The sequence below is a fragment of the Dermochelys coriacea genome, chromosome 2, assembly GCF_009764565.3.
Source record: "Dermochelys coriacea isolate rDerCor1 chromosome 2, rDerCor1.pri.v4, whole genome shotgun sequence".
NCBI lineage: Eukaryota > Metazoa > Chordata > Testudines > Dermochelyidae > Dermochelys > Dermochelys coriacea.
The window spans coordinates 226879521-226899539 of NC_050069.1; the positions used below are offsets into that span (position 1 = coordinate 226879521).

Sequence of the window (20019 nt, forward strand, 5' to 3'; positions counted from 1 at the left end):
ATGATAATGGGTATCTGTGACAGAACACAAAGACTAGAAGAAAACAAGACCAAAAAACCTGTATCAACTCATGTTACTCAAAACCACAGCCTGTCATCTTCTAGGGAATCTAACCATGCAGACATGCATTGGGCAACAAGACAGCCAAACACGCATCAGAGTTTTCCCAAATTACATACAAGGTGAGTGGACACAAGCCAGAGGAGAAACTACCTTGGATCTGCTGAGAGGTGTGAAATATTTGAGAATTCAGCTCAGCCTCCCTTTTTACCACCTCCCACCACCACCACCATTCTCGCCCCAGAGAGACAGTCGGATACACTCCCAAGGCGGCATAGCAGCGTCTGGCTAGCTGGGTTGGAGTTTGCTGGGGATTTCCCTGTATGGATGCCAGTGGCTCCTTTCCCCCTTTCAATCAAGGCTGTTCCTCCAGCTCAAGGAATCCTCTTACTGGCCAGGAGGGAGGGAAGCGTGCATACCCTCTCCGCTTGGGCTGAAATGGGGTGGAGCAAAGGGGCCATTCAGTTTCTCTTGCTACTGCAACAAAATTTTCCTTTCATCCTACCTGAGCAGTGGAGGGGGGGGCAGAGCTTAGGGAAAGCAATCAGTCCATAACCTTAGGATGTTTTGTTGGCATTTAATTACTGAATGTATGATTTACCATTGCACTCTCCCTCTGAGGGTGCGAGATGCCCTTTCTGGGGGTGCGAGACGTACCAGATTTTTTTAGAAGGTAAATCATCAAAAACACAAATTAAGCACAGGCAGGTAAGTACAACTACTTTGTTCAATCAAGCCTATGTATTTATTAACATTATACATTTAACGATTACTGTAATATACAAACAAAAAATATATCTAGGTTTAAAGAACTGACCTATTTCAACGATTTTTTTTAATAAGGGGCGCGAGAACATATTTTGATTTTGATAAGGGATGCAAGAACATATTTTGAGAACCAAAGGGGTACAGGCTGCCGTAAATGTTAAGAACCACTGGGCTAGACAGTATATCCAGTTTGGTAGCCATTTTGACCTTGGGGTTTGCCAGTCAGGACCAAACATGGCTCAAGTCTAAGCAGAGTACTACATTTACCCATTCCACAAAGATTATGTACACTCCCCTCCGTTCACATTCTTGTTTATTAAAGTTGCGGCCATTGTTATAAACTATTTTTATCTTGTGAGGTCGCTTTTTCGGAATTCCATAGGCAAGAACAAGAGAAGTGACCAAAAGCTATATGGAAGCAGTACAATAAGAAATTGGTTCATAGATGCAGCATGTAAGGGTATTTGAATTAAGAAAAGGGGATTGTGGAAATGAAGAAGTCAAGTATCTGATCCTAAAAATCCTTACACACATACTTAACTTTATTCTAGAGCTGTCAAGGGATTAAAAAAATTAATCGCAATTCATTGAGATTAATTGCACTCTTAAATAATAATAGAATACCATTTATTTATATATTTTGGCTAAAGATAGTTAAAGATAGTTCCTTTTAAAATATAACCTTTCCTACAAAGTACAGTCCCCTAAGGGCATGACATCTTATCTCTTAAATTCACATGGGTCAAACAAAGCTCAGCTCTAGAAAAGAGAATTTTGACATTTCTTCATAGAAACAGAATTCTCAAAATTCTGCCTGATCCAGAAAAGACAGCAGAAAAGACTCAATCTTTTAAATCACTTTCATGCCACCTAACTTTTGAAGTGTTCTTTGCATTCTCCTTGAATCTGTAATCTTTATCTCGAAGGTCACACTATTATGGATTTATCCTACTACAGTAAAAAAGATACAATTTTTCAATAATTTGTTAAGGTCTCTTATGGAACATCTGTCTGGGCACTATTCATAAGATACATCACATTTTATTTATCAACCTACTTTCAAAATATTACATCACATAAGGAAAACAAACATGATATTGCATTGATCAAAATCCTTTCATTTTTCTCCACATGTAGCATGGTTCTGTCAGAAAACAGTAACTTTATTTTAATTTATATATTCCATTTAAAATACGAAGATTTTAAATGGTACACAAAAAAGTCAAAATTGGCCCAAGATTCAGATTTAATAGAAATATATTTTTATAAAACCTAAGACCAAAATAAATGTGACTACATTGTGGGGGGTTTTGTGTGTGTTTGTTTGACCTTCCAGGAAAAACAACTTTTCTTTGGAAATAAACATTCCCCTGCAAAGTTAGCAATCCAAATACTTCAGCATTGTACTGGAGGATGAAATCCTAAAAGCGAAATTGATTAGGCACTGTCCATAAACAGTCCATAAACAAGTGAAACTAACTGCCCAAGAGCTGAGAGAATTGTCAGATTAAATACAACATTACAGTGAAATGTAATTTAGATTTTTAGTAGCAACAGTAAAGGGATTTTTTTTAAATGCATTAGTTTTAATCTGAGAGGAATGCTTTAAGAAGTGTTGAATTTCATTTACAAAGGTAAGAAACATATACCGTATTTATGCATTTGGTGTAGAAACTGGTAATATAGACAGATGCACTTACAGAGCTGGGACTAGAATGTCGTCTGACTTTAGGAGATTCTTTCCCTGCTGACGTAGTTTTGAAGTTAATGCAAGCATTGTTCTCTGAATGGACCCTCTTCACTTGACTAGTTGGTTTCTCAAATGGATCAAAACTGCTCTGTGTCCTCTGAACTCTGACTTTTTTGTCCTCAGGAATTGTGTCCAGGGGTTTGATCACTGAGTCCATTCCCTGGCAGTTCCGTGTAGACATCTTTGTGACACATATCTGAAACAAAACAAATTACATGCACTGAATACAATTTATACACCTGAAGTTAAAAGAGATGAAATTTCAAGTGTAACAAGAACATTTTTTAAAGACTGAAATTTTATAAAACGTATTTTTATACACACACCAAACACACACATATTCAAACACACAGATATGTACACAAATAGTTATATCAGATGTACTACTTAAAGGGTAGAGGAAAAAAAGATACAAAGGATAAGAAAGGAGGAAGCAACATACAGTTTGTATAATCACGTAAAATGACAAATTCAAAATAAATGTCTCAATAGAGGTCTATTTTATTTAAACTTTTACAGGCTATTCTTTGTAATGGTGCCAGTCCACTTCATCCCACAATCCAGTCACTGGTATCTGCAACCAGTATCGATTTCCATTTATTTAAAATTGGATGAGAGCAAACTTAAATAAATGATAGTAGTTTAGTTACATACTTTTGTGCTGCACTGCAAAGATTCAGTACTAGTTTATAACTATTGTATTCTTTTAAAATAATACTTATGCAGTATTATCACCACCATATTCCCCAGAAAATCAAATTAGTAAATCAATACCCAAGTACTGAAACATGAGAAACCTCAGCCTGATGACACACTAAAGCACAAAGATCAGAGTTCTCATTTGTTCTTGCCACAGGGTTGAACTATATTACCTATGTTTGTGACGGGGGCTCTGATCCTGCAAACATTTAGGCACATACGTATCTTTTACACACTCAGGTAGCATCATTGTGATTACAGGTTGCCAGCTCTAGTGATTTTATTAGGAGTCTTGCAAAATTTGTGATTTTGCTTGAAGCCCAGTTCCTGTACTCATGTAATTATATGACACAGTTTTGGGGGGTTTTTTTGAAAGGTTAATTTTCTAACCCTTGTGGTTGCAAATAAAAGCTTGAAAATGGGATCCAAGTACACTTTAAAAGCTCAAAAACCTAAAGGCACAGAAAAAGAAACCGAACATATTTTTGAAATATCTTGTGATTTTTAAATGTTTGGGGTTGGCAATACTGGTTTAGTATCAATGGGACTATAGATGTGTACAGTTAAGCAAGTGTGTAAGTATCTGCAGGGCCCTTACTGATATTTTGAAAACTTGCTGAAGCATTACAAATTGGGTGTCACATCAGGGATCAGTTTTAGAGATGTGTTTGTGCAGGGCGCCTCCCTCATAGCTATAACTGTTACCAATGCAAACAAACATTTTCCAATAGCAAATCATTCTTCACAGTTCCCTTTATGGTTTGGTTGCTTGAAATCCAATTTACTTCGATTGTTCACTGACAGTAATGCCTTCATGCAGAAATAAAGGGTACAATACAGAACAAACCAATCATACTCTTGAATATAATTATACTCCTCCATAAACACCAAGAAAACACAATGGTCCAAAGACTGCCTTCATCATTAAATATTATGTCACTGTACAGCACTATCTGAACTACCAGAGACAGGTTTAACTCTAAAGGTGCATGACTGATATTCCAATACAGGGATTACAAGTTTCATTTCTTATTTAAAAAGACAATCAACTAAAACTTCATCACTTTGAAAACTTGTTGCTGGTACCAAAGCTTAGTAGCAGTGCCTGTTCATCCTAAGCCACACACACATTTTTGGTTTCAGAGTAGCAGCCGTGTTAGTCTGTATTCGCAAAAAGAAAAGGAGTACTTGTGGCACCTTAGAGACTAACAAATTTATTAGAGCATAAGCTTTCGTGAGCTACAGCTCACTTCATCGGATGCATTTGGTGGAAAAAACAGAGGAGAGATTTATATACACACACACAGAGAACATGAAACAATGGGTTTATCGTACACACTGTAAGGAGAGTGATCGCTTAAGATAAGCCATCACCCACAGCAGGGGGGGGAAAGGAGGAAAACCTTCCATGGTGACAAGCAGGTAGGCTAATTCCAGCAGTTAACAAGAATATCAGAGGAACAGTGGGGGGTGGGGTGGGGGGGAGAAATACCATGGGGAAATAGTTTTACTTTGTGTAATGATTCATCCATTCCCAGTCTCTATTCAAGCCTAAGTTAATTGTATCCAGTTTGCAAATTAATTCCAATTCAGCAGTCTCTCGTTGGAGTCTGTTTTTGAAGCTTTTTTGTTGAAGTATAGCCACTCTTAGGTCTGTGATCGAGTGACCAGAGAGATTGAAGTGTTCTCCAACTGGTTTTTGAATGTTATAATTCTTGACGTCTGATTTGTGTCCATTCATTCTTTTACGTAGAGACTGTCCAGTTTGGCCAATGTACATGGCAGAGGGGCATTGCTGGCACATGATGGCATATATCACATTGGTAGATGCGCAGGTGAACGAGCCTCTGATAGTGTGGCTGATGTGATTAGGCCCTATGATGGTATCCCCCGAATAGATATGTGGACAGAGTTGGCAACGGGCTTTGTTGCAAGGATAGGTTCCTGGGTTAGTGGTTCTGTTGTGTGGTGTGTGGTTGCTGGTGAGTATTTGCTTCAGATTGGGGGGCTGTCTGTAAGCAAGGACTGGTCTATCTCCCAAGATCTGAGAGAGCGATGGCTCGTCCTTCAGGATAGGTTGTAGATCCTTGATGATGCGTTGGAGAGGTTTTAGTTGGGGGCTGAAGGTGATGGCTAGTGGCGTTCTGTTGTTTTCTTTGTTGGGCCTGTCCTGTAGTAGGTGACTTCTGGGTACTCTTCTGGCTCTGTCAATCTGTTTCTTCACTTCAGCAGGTGGGTATTGTAGTTGTAGGAATGCATGATAGAGATCTTGTAGGTGTTTGTCTCTGGCTGAGGGGTTGGAGCAAATGCGGTTATATCGTAGCGCTTGGCTGTAGACAATGGATCGAGTGGTATGATCTGGATGAAAGCTAGAGGCATGTAGGTAGGAATAGCGGTCAGTAGGTTTCCGATATAGGGTGGTGTTTATGTGACCATCGCTTATTAGCACCGTAGTGTCCAGGAAGTGGATCTCTTGTGTGGACTGGTCCAGGCTGAGGTTGATGGTGGGATGGAAATTGTTGAAATCATGGTGGAATTCCTCAAGAGCTTCTTTTCCATGGGTCCAGATGATGAAGATGTCATCAATGTAGCGCAAGTAGAGTAGGGGCATTAGGGGACGAGAGCTGAGGAAGCGTTGTTCTAAGTCAGCCATAAAAATGTTGGCATACTGTGGGGCCATGCGGGTACCCATCGCAGTGCCGCTGATTTGAAGGTATACATTGTCACCAAATGTGAAATAGTTATGGGTCAGGACAAAGTCACAAAGTTCTGCCACCAGGTTAGCCGTGACAGTATCGGGGATACTGTTCCTGACGGCTTGTAGTCCATCTTTGTGTGGAATGTTGGTGTAGAGGGCTTCTACATCCATAGTGGCTAGGATGGTGTTTTTAGGAAGATCACCAATGGACTGTAGTTTCCTCAGGAAATCGGTGGTGTCTCGAAGATAGCTGGGAGTGCTGGTAACGAAGGGCCTGAGGAGGGAGTCTACATAGCCAGACAATCCTGCTGTCAGGGTGCCAATGCCTGAGATGATGGGGCGTCCAGGATTTCCAGGTTTATGGATCTTGGGTAGCAGATAGAATACCCCAGGTCGGGGCTCCAGGGGTGTGTCTGTGCGGATTTGTTCTTGTGCTTTTTCAGGGAGTTTCTTGAGCAAATGCTGTAGTTTCTTTTGGTAACTCTCAGTGGGATCAGAGGGTAATGGCTTGTAGAAAGTGGTGTTGGAGAGCTGCCTAGTAGCCTCTTGTTCATACTCCGACCTATTCATGATGACGACAGCACCTCCTGGTGGCAGAACTTTGTGACTTTGTCCTGACCCATAACTATTTCACATTTGGTGACAATGTATACCTTCAAATCAGCGGCACTGCGATGGGTACCCGCATGGCCCCACAGTATGCCAACATTTTTATGGCTGACTTAGAACAACGCTTCCTCAGCTCTCGTCCCCTAATGCCCCTACTCTACTTGCGCTACATTGATGACATCTTCATCATCTGGACCCATGGAAAAGAAGCTCTTGAGGAATTCCACCATGATTTCAACAATTTCCATTCCACCATCAACCTCAGCCTGGACCAGTCCACACAAGAGATCCACTTCCTGGACACTACGGTGCTAATAAGCGATGGTCACATAAACACCACCCTATATCGGAAACCTACTGACCGCTATTCCTACCTACATGCCTCTAGCTTTCATCCAGATCATACCACTCGATCCATTGTCTACAGCCAAGCGCTACGATATAACCGCATTTGCTCCAACCCCTCAGACAGAGACAAACACCTACAAGATCTCTATCATGCATTCCTACAACTACAATACCCACCTGCTGAAGTGAAGAAACAGATTGACAGAGCCAGAAGAGTACCCAGAAGTCACCTACTACAGGACAGGCCCAACAAAGAAAACAACAGAACGCCACTAGCCATCACCTTCAGCCCCCAACTAAAACCTCTCCAACGCATCATCAAGGATCTACAACCTATCCTGAAGGACGAGCCATCGCTCTCTCAGATCTTGGGAGACAGACCAGTCCTTGCTTACAGACAGCCCCCCAATCTGAAGCAAATACTCACCAGCAACCACACACCACACAACAGAACCACTAACCCAGGAACCTATCCTTGCAACAAAGCCCGTTGCCAACTCTGTCCACATATCTATTCAGGGGATACCATCATAGGGCCTAATCACATCAGCCACACTATCAGAGGCTCGTTCACCTGCGCATCTACCAATGTGATATATGCCATCATGTGCCAGCAATGCCCCTCTGCCATGTACATTGGCCAAACTGGACAGTCTCTACGTAAAAGAATGAATGGACACAAATCAGACGTCAAGAATTATAACATTCAAAAACCAGTTGGAGAACACTTCAATCTCTCTGGTCACTCGATCACAGACCTAAGAGTGGCTATACTTCAACAAAAAAGCTTCAAAAACAGACTCCAACGAGAGACTGCTGAATTGGAATTAATTTGCAAACTGGATACAATTAACTTAGGCTTGAATAGAGACTGGGAATGGATGAGTCATTACACAAAGTAAAACTATTTCCCCATGGTATTTCTCCCCCCCACCCCACCCCCCACTGTTCCTCTGATATTCTTGTTAACTGCTGGAATTAGCCTACCTGCTTGTCACCATGGAAGGTTTTCCTCCTTTCCCCCCCCTGCTGTGGGTGATGGCTTATCTTAAGTGATCACTCTCCTTACAGTGTGTATGATAAACCCATTGTTTCATGTTCTCTGTGTGTGTGTATATAAATCTCTCCTCTGTTTTTTCCACCAAATGCATCCGATGAAGTGAGCTGTAGCTCACGAAAGCTTATGCTCTAATAAATTTGTTAGTCTCTAAGGTGCCACAAGTACTCCTTTTCTTTTTACACATTTTTGGGCAGATTTTGTCTTAATGGCTAAACTTTGGTATATCGTTACTACCACAAAGACCAAATAAACTGGTTGGTTTAGGAGTTAAGTGGGCTTCCCTTTTAAAATGCATTTCCGTTCCCCCTACCACTATGCCAGCCACAAATACACACACCACTTTATACACTTAATATTGCTCTTTCTAGACATACACTGAAATCATGATGCTGGTGCAGAACCCAAGATGTTTCTGACACAATAAATGCACAAGCTAAAGCTGAGGTTAAACAGCAATGTTAAATTTTGGTGCCATTAATGTTTCCCCAGTAAAATAAAATCAGTGAAGGAAAAAAAATCTCAGCTTCCGAGATATTATAAACTAATGAATGAAAAACAAAAAACAAAATAAAAAGGATTCTAAAACATACGTGTCTTAATGAAATTGTTAAAGATCAGCAGTCAGCCATTAAACTTAAATATTTACAATTCAATGTAATGATGCTGTGATTACTGCATCTCCCTTACATGGAGTTTTGTTTACATGTTACGCTGAAGAACCTACTGCCCAGTGGCAGGCTCTAATATGGGTTAAGCACACAATACCTACAGAAAATACACAGGCAGCAGATGTGCTGCCATCTATTGTGTGTAAAGCAGTAATGGTAATAGTTTCAAATTGAATGTCTTAGAGGACACTCCTTCACCTCTAGGTCACTAGTTTGAATCTAGACTATGTTAAAATCCACCCAAAGAGATTACCATCTGGTGGTCTAGGTAAAATGCCCACGTCACAAAATCCACTGTCAGTATTTGCTCCAAGTGGTCACCTTCTTGGAGGTTCTGCAGCTCAGGAAACGAATGGAAATGCAGATTGAACACCACTCATAGAAATGTCCCTTTCCAGGAGTAGAAGCTGTGGGAAGATGGACAAGCGTGGACTGCTACTGCCTCTGCTCTATCTGTACTGTGAACAAAGTACAACACTTGCTAGTTCTGTCAAAAATCCATTCACAGACTCTTTAAATCTATTTCCTTAGCAAATTTAATGGCAATAGATATATTTTCTCCTTCCTGGGCACATATAAAAGTGTTATACATGCACAACAAGTGAGTATGAGCTATGGGATACTGAAATCCTCTGGAATCTGAATTAACTAAGCATTTGAGGGACCCACAGAACTTTCTATTCATAACTTTTCATATGCCAGAATTCTGCCATTTTCAAATGGGTGCGTTTCATCTGTTTGACCTGTTTTCCTCATGAAACTCTAAAAAGGGATGCTTTTTGACCAAACAGGTGGATTGAACACCACTCTTACATTCTTCCCCATTGTCAGAAAAGGCCAATTTAGGACTAAAATCTATCCTTTGCTAAAGTTTGAAATGTCAGCACTGAGCCATTGCCTATAAGGTATCAGTATGGCTTAGTGTACTATTTTGGGGGTCTTTTTTCTGTGCACGGAAAGAGCCTTCATTTTATCTAAGAAGTCAGCAGAGGATGCCTGGCACTGTACCACACAGTACAGCGTGAGACAAACTAAAACAAAATTCAGATTTGAAAATAGCTGTCTTTTCCTTACATAGCATAAGAAATACTTTTTCATTTCTTCATATATATTCTTATATTTTGGCCACTCAAATGGCTGGCAGAAATACACGCATGGCTATATAAACCTGATTTTGGACCAAGTAATCTAACTGAGAGGTTCTGAAACTTAGGTCAGTAGACCTTCAGTAGTTTGAGACATACTTGCTGGTTGTCTGGAGCTGGCTGGCCTCTGCCTTACTTCCAGCAGTTTATTTGCATTACAGAGGAAGGATGATTTTACTGTTAAGACACTGGACTGGGTCTTAGAAGATGAGGACTCGATTTCAGGACTGTCACAGATTTCCTGTGTGATCTTGGGAGCAGGTCACATGATCTTTGTGCATCCATTTCCCATCTGTAAAACAGGAACCATAATCCTAATCACTGCTGATGCTAAGATTGGTGGAATGGTAGATAATGGTAAGGGACAGGACAGTCGCATGGATCACTTTGTAAACTGGGCCCATTCAAACAAAATGTGTTTTAATACAACCAAAATGAAAAGTTGTACATCTGGGAACAAAGAATGGAGGCCAGACCTGAAAAATGGGGGACTGTATCTGGGAAAATAGGTGACTGAAAAAGATTTAGGGTCACAGTGGATTAACAACTGACCATGAGCTCCCAGAGTGACCCTCGGGTAAAAACAGCCAATGTGATTCTTGGATGTATAAACAGGGAAATAATGAGTAGGAGTAGAGAGGTAATTTTACCTTTGTATATGGCATTGGTGAGATCAATTGTAGAATATAATGTCCAGTTCTGATGTCCGTATTTTAAGAAGGATGTTGAAAAACTGGAGAAAGTGTAGAAGAAAGCTATAGAAATTATTCAAGGGCTGGAGAAAAGTCCTTACAATGAGTGACTTAAAGGGCTCAATTTGTTTAATTTATCAAACAGAAGATTGAGAATTAACTTGATTAGTGTATGAATACCTTCACAGGGAGAAAATACTGGGTATTAGAGCGCTCTTTAAACTAGTGGAGAAAGGCATAACAAGGACCAATGGCTGGAGGCTTAAGCCAAGCAAATTCAAATCGGAAAGAAGGCACAAATGTTTAACAGAGCGAGTAAGTAACCACTGGAAAAACTACCAAGGGAAGTGGTGCATTCTCCAGTGCTTGATGTGTTCAGAACAGGATTGGATGCCTTTTCGGAAGAAATGCTTTAGTCAGCCACAAGTTATTGGACTGAATACTGGGTAACTGGGTGAAATGTAATGGCTTGTGTTATGCAGCTAGTCAGACTAGATGATCTAGTAGTCCCTTCTGGTCTTCAGCTCTATGAATATATGAATACAGTGCAATGGGGCCTTAATCTCAGTTGGGAATTCTAGGTGCTACCATAATACAAAACGACCACCACATTAAAAACAACTTAAAATCCACACACTTCTCTATTACTGCTTTTTCATATAAGCATTTGCTATAGTTCACACTCAAAAATAGCTCCAATTATTTGGTGTAGCAGCATCGGTGCTGATTCTTCAGTATAGGCAAAAGGTGTTTTAAGCCCCAATTTGCCCTTCTATGCCTTAGAAGTTAGCTCTGGTGCAGCTGTCTACCAATTGATGGCTACCAATTGCTAAGTTAGGGCTTTTCCTAAGTGTACACAAGACCACAGAAACATTTCGTAAGTGCAAATGGGAGAAAGTTGTTCACAAGATAGTCTTCAGAGTAGCAGCCATGTTAGTCTGTATTCGCAAAAAGAAAAGGAGTACTTGTGGCACCTTAAAGACTAACAAATTTATTAGAGCATAAGCTTTCGTGAGCTACAGCTCACTTCATCGGATGCATTTCCGATGAAGTGAGCTGTAGCTCACGAAAGCTTATGCTCTAATAAATTTGTTAGTCTCTAAGGTGCCACAAGTACTCCTTTTCTTTTTACAAGATAGTCTGTGTATTAAGTGTGGCCCTCACTATGAAAATGTTTCAGAAACTTTGATCTAACAAACAATATCATGGTTAAGGCATTAAACTATTGAAACAATCAGCATTCAGGCTAATGTAGTAGCAGAATGGTCATTTTTCTTCATTTTACTTGTTGTTTCTATTTAAATGGTAATGTCCACTTTTAAAAGAGATTTTTCTATTCAGTAGCCTTTACCAAGGCTTGGACAAGTGCTCACCCTAGGTGACGGGCTTGGCTTCCTTCACCTCTCTCGCTTTCTCAACCCTTCAACCACACTTATACTGAATCTTTGTGTGGCAGTGTCCCTGTCTGCTAACTGAAAAGGAGTACTTGTGGCACCTTAGAGACTAACAAATTTATTAGAGCATAAGCTTTCGTGAGCTACAGCTCACTTCATCGGATGCATTTGGTGGAAAAAACAGAGGGGAGATTCCACAAGTACTGCTTTTCTTTTTGCGAATACAGACTAACACGGCTGCTACTCTGAAACCTGTCTGCTAACTATGGCTCCTCTAGCAAGTCCCATTGGGCATGGCCCCTGCTGGAGACTTCCTTTCAGGAGATGTAACTAGTAGCTGATTAAACTGATTCAAAACAACTCTCTCAAAGCCTTCTTATTGCTTATTCATCCAAAAGGTAAATAAGTAGAGAAAAGGGTCGACATGCCTCAGCCTAGGACTTCCCCCTGCTTTCAAATCTCTGTGAGAGATTTGTGTTGAAGAGAACAAAAAGAAGAGGAGAGAAAAGAGGCGGATTAAATGAACATGTCTGCCACCTGAAATCCTTAGCAAAGGAATCAATCTTGCTCCAGCACGTGTCTGCATGGTGTACTTTTCTTTACTTCTGGAGACAAGTGGAGGTGAGTAGATTTCTGTACTGAATTGAAATCGTCAACAAACTAATCTCAACATTAATTTAGCTACTGCACACTTCATTTTAAATCTATGAACTAAAAAGGTAACCCCCATGATACTTTTTATCCATGATACTTTTATACTATACTATCCTGAATGTGTTATTTTTCCTATAAAATGTAAAGAATGATTACACTCAAAGCCATACAGTAAAAAAAAAGGGCTTAAAATTGAACAATTTCATTGAATGCCTGCCAGATTTTAGAGTTATAGAAACTAACAGATTATTCCCTAGGATTTTCACACCTGCTGATCCACATTTCAGAAACATATAGTATTGAATACTCAGGTGTAACAAAGCAATACCCAGCAGACTGGGGGTGGGAACAGGGGACCCCAAAAGTGGCTTTCCAGCCCTCTTTTGTCCCACTCCTCAAATCCCAGAAACAGCTGGGTGATGGCCCAAGCACAAATTATAACTGTCTCAGAACTGTTCAGGTTTCAGAGTAGCAGCCGTGTTAGTCTGTATTCGCAAAAAGAAAAGGAGTACTTGTGGCACCTTAGAGACTAAAATTTATTAGAGCATAAGCTTTCGTGAGCTACAGCTCACTTCATCGGATGCATTTGGTGGAAAAAACAGAGGAGAGATTTATATACACACACACACAGAGAACATGAAACAATGGGTTTATCATACGCACTGTAAGGAGAGTGATCACTTAAGATAAGCCATCACCAGCAGCGGGGGGGGGGGGGGGGGAAGGGGGGGAAGGAGGAAAACCTTTCATGGTGACAAGCAAGGTAGGCTAATTCCAGCAGTTAACAAGAATATCAGAGGAACAGTGGGGGGTGGGGTGGGAGGAAGAAATACCATGGGGAAATATCTATTCAGGGGATATCATCATAGGGCCTAATCACATCAGCCACACTATCAGAGGCTCGTTCTCCTGCGCATCTACCAATGTGATATATGCCATCATGTGCCAGCAATGCCCCTCTGCCATGTACATTGGCCAAACTGGACAGTCTCTACGTAAAAGAATGAATGGACACAAATCAGACGTCAAGAATTATAACATTCAAAAACCAGTTGGAGAACACTTCAATCTCTCTGGTCACTCGATCACAGACCTAAGAGTGGCTATCCTTCAACAAAAAAGCTTCAAAAACAGACTCCAACGAGAGACTGCTGAATTGGAATTAATTTGCAAACTGGATACAATTAACTTAGGCTTGAATAGAGACTGGGAATGGATGAGTCATTACACAAAGTAAAACTATTTCCCCATGGTATTTCTTCCTCCCACCCCACCCCCCACTGTTCCTCTGATATTCTTGTTAACTGCTGGAATTAGCCTACCTTGCTTGTCACCATGAAAGGTTTTCCTCCTTTCCCCCCACTGCTGCTGGTGATGGCTTATCTTAAGTGATCACTCTCCTTACAGTGTGTATGATAAACCCATTGTTTAATGCTCTGTGTGTGTGTGTATATAAATCTCTCCTCTGTTTTTTCCACCAAATGCATCCGATGAAGTGAGCTGTAGCTCACGAAAGCTTATGCTCTAATAAATTTGTTAGTCTCTAAGGTGCCGGTACTCCTTTTCTTTTTTCAGAACTGTTCGAATTGGAATTAGGCAGCTGTTACAGATCTGCAAGTTTGCTGTTACATCCACAAAGATCTCTGGAGCACAATCCACTCTGTCCACAATTCCTCACATCCCAGTGCATGGGACACACCAGAACTATGATATTGGTGTGGAGCCAGCTTTCCACCCTTTTGAGATTACCTCATGCTGAAATACTGCAAATGGCAGTCAGGGCTCAATTCTTCAACGTGCTGAGCCCTCTGGATGCACTTCAGCAAAGCGCTTAGGCATGTGCTTAATTTTAACCATGTGAAAAATCCAATTAAAGTCAATGGAACCATGTATGAGCTTAAAAATAAGCTTGTGCTTAAGTGCTCAGCACCTTACAGGATGAGTGCTTCGTAGGAATGAAGATTCAGCCTATAATGTTCAGTCAACAACTAGCTCCATATCTGGGACTACTTTTTTTTTTTATAAAGTATTCTATTACCATTGAAATCATGCATTCAATTAATACCATTATGGTCCTGAATGTCCCCTTGATACTTTGCCTGTCTATCTAGGTACTTGGTAAAGGAGATAGGTTTCAGAGTAGCAACCGTGTTAGTCTGTATTCGCAAAAAGAAAAGGAGTACCCGTGGCACCTTAGAGACTAACAAATTTATTAGAGCATAAGCTTTGGTGAGCTACAGCTCACTTCATCGCATGCATGCGATGAAGTGAGCTGTAGCTCACGAAACCTTATGCTCTAATAAATTTGTTAGTCTCTAAGGTGCCACGGGTACTCCTTTTCTTTTTGGTAAAGGAGATAAACTCCATTGTTACAAGACAGGTTTCAGAGCGATAGCCGTGTTAGTCTGTATCTGTAAAAACAAGGAGTCCATGTGGCATCTTAGAGACTAACAAATTTATTTGGGCATAAGCTTTCACGGGCTAAAACCCACTTCATCAGATTCATGGAGTGAAAAATACAGTAAGCAGCATATATATGGGTATTAGAGCACTCTTTAAACTAGTGGAGAAAGGCATAACAAGGACCAATGGCTGGAGGCTCCAGTGCTTGATGTGTTCAGAACAGGATTGGATGCCTTTTAGGAAGAAATGCACGCTCACATATACACACAGCACATGAAAAGACACAGCACATGAAAAGATGGGAGTTGCCTTACCAAGTGGGGGGTCAGTGTTAACGAGGCCAATTCAATTAAGGTGGAAGTATCCTATTCTCAACAGTTGACAAGAAGGGGTGAATACCAAGAGAGGGAAAATTACTTTTGTAGTGCTAAAGAGGCCAATGCAATCAAGGTGGACATAGGCTATTTCCAACAGTTGACAAGAAGGTGCGAGTATCAGCAGAGGGAAAATTACTACAAAAAGTAATCAAGACAATCTACTTGTATGTGAATTTCAAAGAGATGTACAAGACTAGCAATCATTAACCCATTTATTTGTAGTAATAGATCAAGGGAGATGCTGAGTGTATTTGTCTGTGTTTACCTATATCCTGTTAGAAGTTTAACATGTAACCAGATTAGCTTGTAGATGCTAATGTCCTTTCATGTCTTAATTGTTTTCTATTATGCATGCAGATGGTTCATTTAACCTTAAGATCAAAGATGTAAGCTACTGTGGGAAACAAATGCATCCGATGAAGTGAGCTGTAGCTCACGAAAGCTTATGCTCTAATAAATTTGTTAGTCTCTAAGGTGCCACAAGTACTCCTAATATTATCTATATTGTCTTCCATTTAATTATCTATGCTAAAATAATTACTGGCTAATTACCTTATGTGAATAAATGACTTCTCAGGTCTGCTTAAATTTCTACAGGGAAGGGCTAAACAATAAGAGTGAATTCTCATGGAAGAATTTTAACAGATTCTATACCTGGACTGCTTATTGGTTCTTCTTCCACAGGACAGAAGCGACTTTGTCTGTACAAAGTGCAAGCTGGTCTCCATATTGGAAGAGAAGATTGAAGGTCTGGAGCAACAGGTAACGACCCTGCGTTGTATACGAGAGACTGAGGATTTTCTGGACCAAACTCAGGATAGCCTTCTAGGGGCACAAAGCTCTAAAGATGTAGAGCAGGTTGCACAGAGGAGCCAAGAGGCCAGTGAAGAAGCTTGGCAACATGTGACCTCCAGAAGAGGTAAGCGGAATGTCCGGGTTCCAGTAACACAGACACAGGTAACTAACCGCTTTCATGTTCTCTCCACAGGTACCAATGCGGAGAGTGGACCAGATGATATGTCTGGGGGGAGAAAGTGGAAGGAGACTCCGCTGGTTGGGAGGCATGAGATGCGATGTCCTGAGGTTGGGGGTTCCACGACCACCACTCCCAAGAGGAGAAGGCGGGTGGTGGTGGTCGGGGACTCTCTCCTCCGGGGGACTGAGTCATCTATCTGCCGCCCTGACCGGGAAAACCGAGAAGTCTGCTGCTTGCCAGGGGCTAAGATTCGTGATGTGACGGAGAGACTGCCGAGACTCATCAAGCCCTCGGATCGCTACCCCTTCCTGCTTCTCCACGTGGGCACCAATGATACTGCCAAGAATGACCTTGAGCGGATCACTGCGGACTACGTGGCTCTGGGAAGAAGGATAAAGGAGTTGGAGGCGCAAGTGGTGTTCTCGTCCATCCTCCCCGTGGAAGGAAAAGGCCTGGGTAGGGACCGTCGAATCGTGGAGGTCAACGAATGGCTACGCAGGTGGTGTCGGAGAGAAGGCTTTGGATTCTTTGACCATGGGATGGTGTTCCATGAAGGAGGAGTGCTGGGCAGAGACGGGCTCCATCTTACGAAGAGAGGGAAGAACATCTTTGCCAGCAGGCTGGCTAACCTAGTGAGGAGGGCTTTAAACTAGGTTCACCGGGGGAAGGAGACCAAAGCCCTGAGGTAAGTGGGAAAGCGGGATACCGGGAGGAAGCACAGGCAGGAATGTCTGTGAGGGGAGGGCTCCTGCCTCATACTGGGAATGAGGGGCGATCAACAGGTTATCTCAAGTGCTTATATACAAATGCACAAAGCCTTGGAAACAAGCAGGGAGAACTGGAGGTCCTGGTGATGTCAAGGAATTATGACGTGATTGGAATAACAGAGACTTGGTGGGATAACTCACATGACTGGAGTACAGTCATGGATGGTTATAAACTGTTCAGGAAGGACAGGCAGGGCAGAAAAGGTGGGGGAGTAGCACTGTATGTAAGGGAGCAGTATGACTGCTCAGAGCTCCGGTACGAAACTGTGGAAAAACCTGAGTGTCTCTGGATTAAGTTTAGAAGTGTGTGCAACAAGAGTGATGTCATGGTGGGAGTCTGCTATAGACCACCGGACCAGGGGGATGAGGTGGATGAGGCTTTCTTCCGGCAACTCACGGAAGCTACTAGATCGCATGCCCTGATTCTCATGGGTGACTTTAATTTTCCTGATATCTGCTGGGAGAGCAATACAGCGGTGCATAGACAATCCAGGAAGTTTTTGGAAAGCGTAGGGGACAATTTCCTGGTGCAAGTGCTAGGGGAGCCAACTAGGGGGAGCGCTTTTCTTGACCTGCTGCTCACAAACCGGGTAGAATTAGTGGGGGAAGCAAAAGTGGATGGGAATCTGGGAGGCAGTGACCATGAGTTGGTTGAGTTCAGGATCCTGACGCAGGGAAGAAAGGTAAGCAGCAGGATACGGACCCTGGACTTCAGGAAAGCAGACTGACTCCCTCAGGGAACAGATGGCCAGGATCCCCTGGGGGACTAACATGAAAGGGAAGGGAGTCCAGGAGAGCTGGCTGTATTTCAAGGAATCCCTGTTGAGGTTACAGGGACAAACCATCCCGATGAGTCGAAAGAATAGTAAATATGGCAGGCGACCAGCTTGGCTTAATGGTGAAATCCTAGCGGATCTTAAACATAAAAAAGAAGCTTACAAGAAGTGGAAGGTTGGACATATGACCAGGGAAGAGTATAAAAATATTGCTCGGGCATGTAGGAAAGATATCAGGAGGGCCAAATCGCACCTGGAGCTGCAGCTAGCAAGAGATGTCAAGAGTAACAAGAAGGGTTTCTTCAGGTATGTTGGCAACAAGAAGAAAGCCAAGGAAAGTGTGGGCCCCTTACTGAATGAGGGAGGCAAGCTAGTGACAGAGGATGTGGAAAAAGCTAATGTACTCAATGCTTTTTTTGCCTCTGTTTTCACTAACAAGGTCAGCTCCCAGACTGCTGTGCTGGGCATCACAAAATGGGGAAGAGATGGCCAGCCCTCTGTAGAGATAGAGGTGGTTAGGGACTATTTAGAAAAGCTGGACGTGCACAAGTCCATGGGGCCGGACGAATTGCATCCGAGAGTGCTGAAGGAATTGGCAGCTGTGATTGCAGAGCCCTTGGCCATTATCTTTGAAAACTCGTGGCGAACGGGGGAAGTCCCGGATGACTGGAAAAAGGCTAATGTAGTGCCCATCTTTAAAAAAGGGAAGAAGGAGGATCCTGGGAACTACAGGCCAGTCAGCCTCACCTCAGTCCCTGGAAAAATCATGGAGCAGGTCCTCAAAGAATCAATCCTGAAGCACTTAGAGGAGAGGAAAGTGATCAGGAACAGTCAGCATGGATTCACCAAGGGAAGGTCATGCCTGACTAATCTAATCGCCTTTTATGATGAGATTACTGGTTCTGTGGATGAAGGGAAAGCAGTGGATGTATTGTTTCTTGACTTTAGCAAAGCTTTTGACACGGTCTCCCACAGCATTCTTGTCAGCAAGTTAAGGAAGTATGGGCTGGATGAATGCACTATAAGGTGGGTAGAAAGCTGGCTAGATTGTCGGGCTCAACGGGTAGTGATCAATGGCTCCATGTCTAGTTGGCAGCCGGTGTCAAGTGGAGTGCCCCAGGGGTCGGTCCTGGGGCCCGTTTTGTTCAATATCTTCATAAATGATCTGGAGGATGGTGTGGATTGCACTCTCAGCAAATTTGCGGATGATACTAAACTGGGAGGAGTGGTAGATACGCTGGAGGGGAGGGATAGGATACAAAAGGACCTAGACAAATTGGAGGATTGGGCCAAAAGAAATCTAATGAGGTTCAATAAGGATAAATGCAGGGTCCTGCACTTAGGATGGAAGAATCCAATGCACCGCTACAGACTAGGGACCGAATGGCTCGGCAGCAGTTCTGCGGAAAAGGACCTAGGGGTGACAGTGGACGAGAAGCTGGATATGAGTCAGCAGTGTGCCCTTGTTGCCAAGAAGGCCAATGGCATTTTGGGATGTATAAGTAGGGGCATAGCGAGCAGATCGAGGGACGTGATCGTTCCCCTCTATTCGACACTGGTGAGGCCTCATCTGGAGTACTGTGTCCAGTTTTGGGCCCCACACTACAGGAAGGATGTGGATAAATTGGAAAGAGTACAGCGAAGGGCAACAAAAATGATTAGGGGTCTAGAGCACATGACTTATGAGGAGAGGCTGAGGGAGCTGGGATTGTTTAGTCTGCAGAAGAGAAGAATGAGGGGGGATTTGATAGCTGCTTTCAACTACCTGAAAGGGGGTTTCAAAGAGGATGGCTCTAGACTGTTCTCAATGGTAGCAGATGACAGAACGAGGAGTAATGGTCTCAAGTTGCAATGGGGGAGGTTTAGATTGGATATTAGGAAAAACTTTTTCACTAAGAGGGTGGTGAAACACTGGAATGCGTTACCTAGGGAGGTGGTAGAATCTCCTTCCTTAGAGGTTTTTAAGGTCAGGCTTGACAAAGCCCTGGCTGGGATGATTTAACTGGGACTTGGTCCTGCTTTGAGCAGGGGGTTGGACTAGATGACCTTCTGGGGTCCCTTCCAACCCTGATATTCTATGATTCTATGATTCTATGGTAGCAGAGCCTGATACAGCTTGAGGCTTATTTGAAGAATCTTTGAGCTGAACTTGCTGTATCGTTTGATCTGCAATAA

General features: G+C 42.3%; 1 protein-coding gene across 6 annotated transcripts in view; it reads right to left on the reverse strand.

Moving 5' to 3' along the window:
* Positions 1 to 20019, reverse strand: part of CDK14 (cyclin dependent kinase 14) — a 512169-nt gene that overhangs the window by 357962 nt on the left and 134188 nt on the right. For 5 of the 6 annotated variants that reach the window (XM_038392686.2, XM_043509345.1, XM_038392687.2 and 2 more), the window contains one exon: positions 2529 to 2774. In XM_038392686.2, coding sequence (XP_038248614.1) covers positions 2529 to 2774 — 246 coding nt within the window. Of the gene's footprint in view, positions 1 to 2528; positions 2775 to 20019 lie in introns of those variants that run through there. The other variant, XM_043509348.1, reaches the window with a different exon arrangement.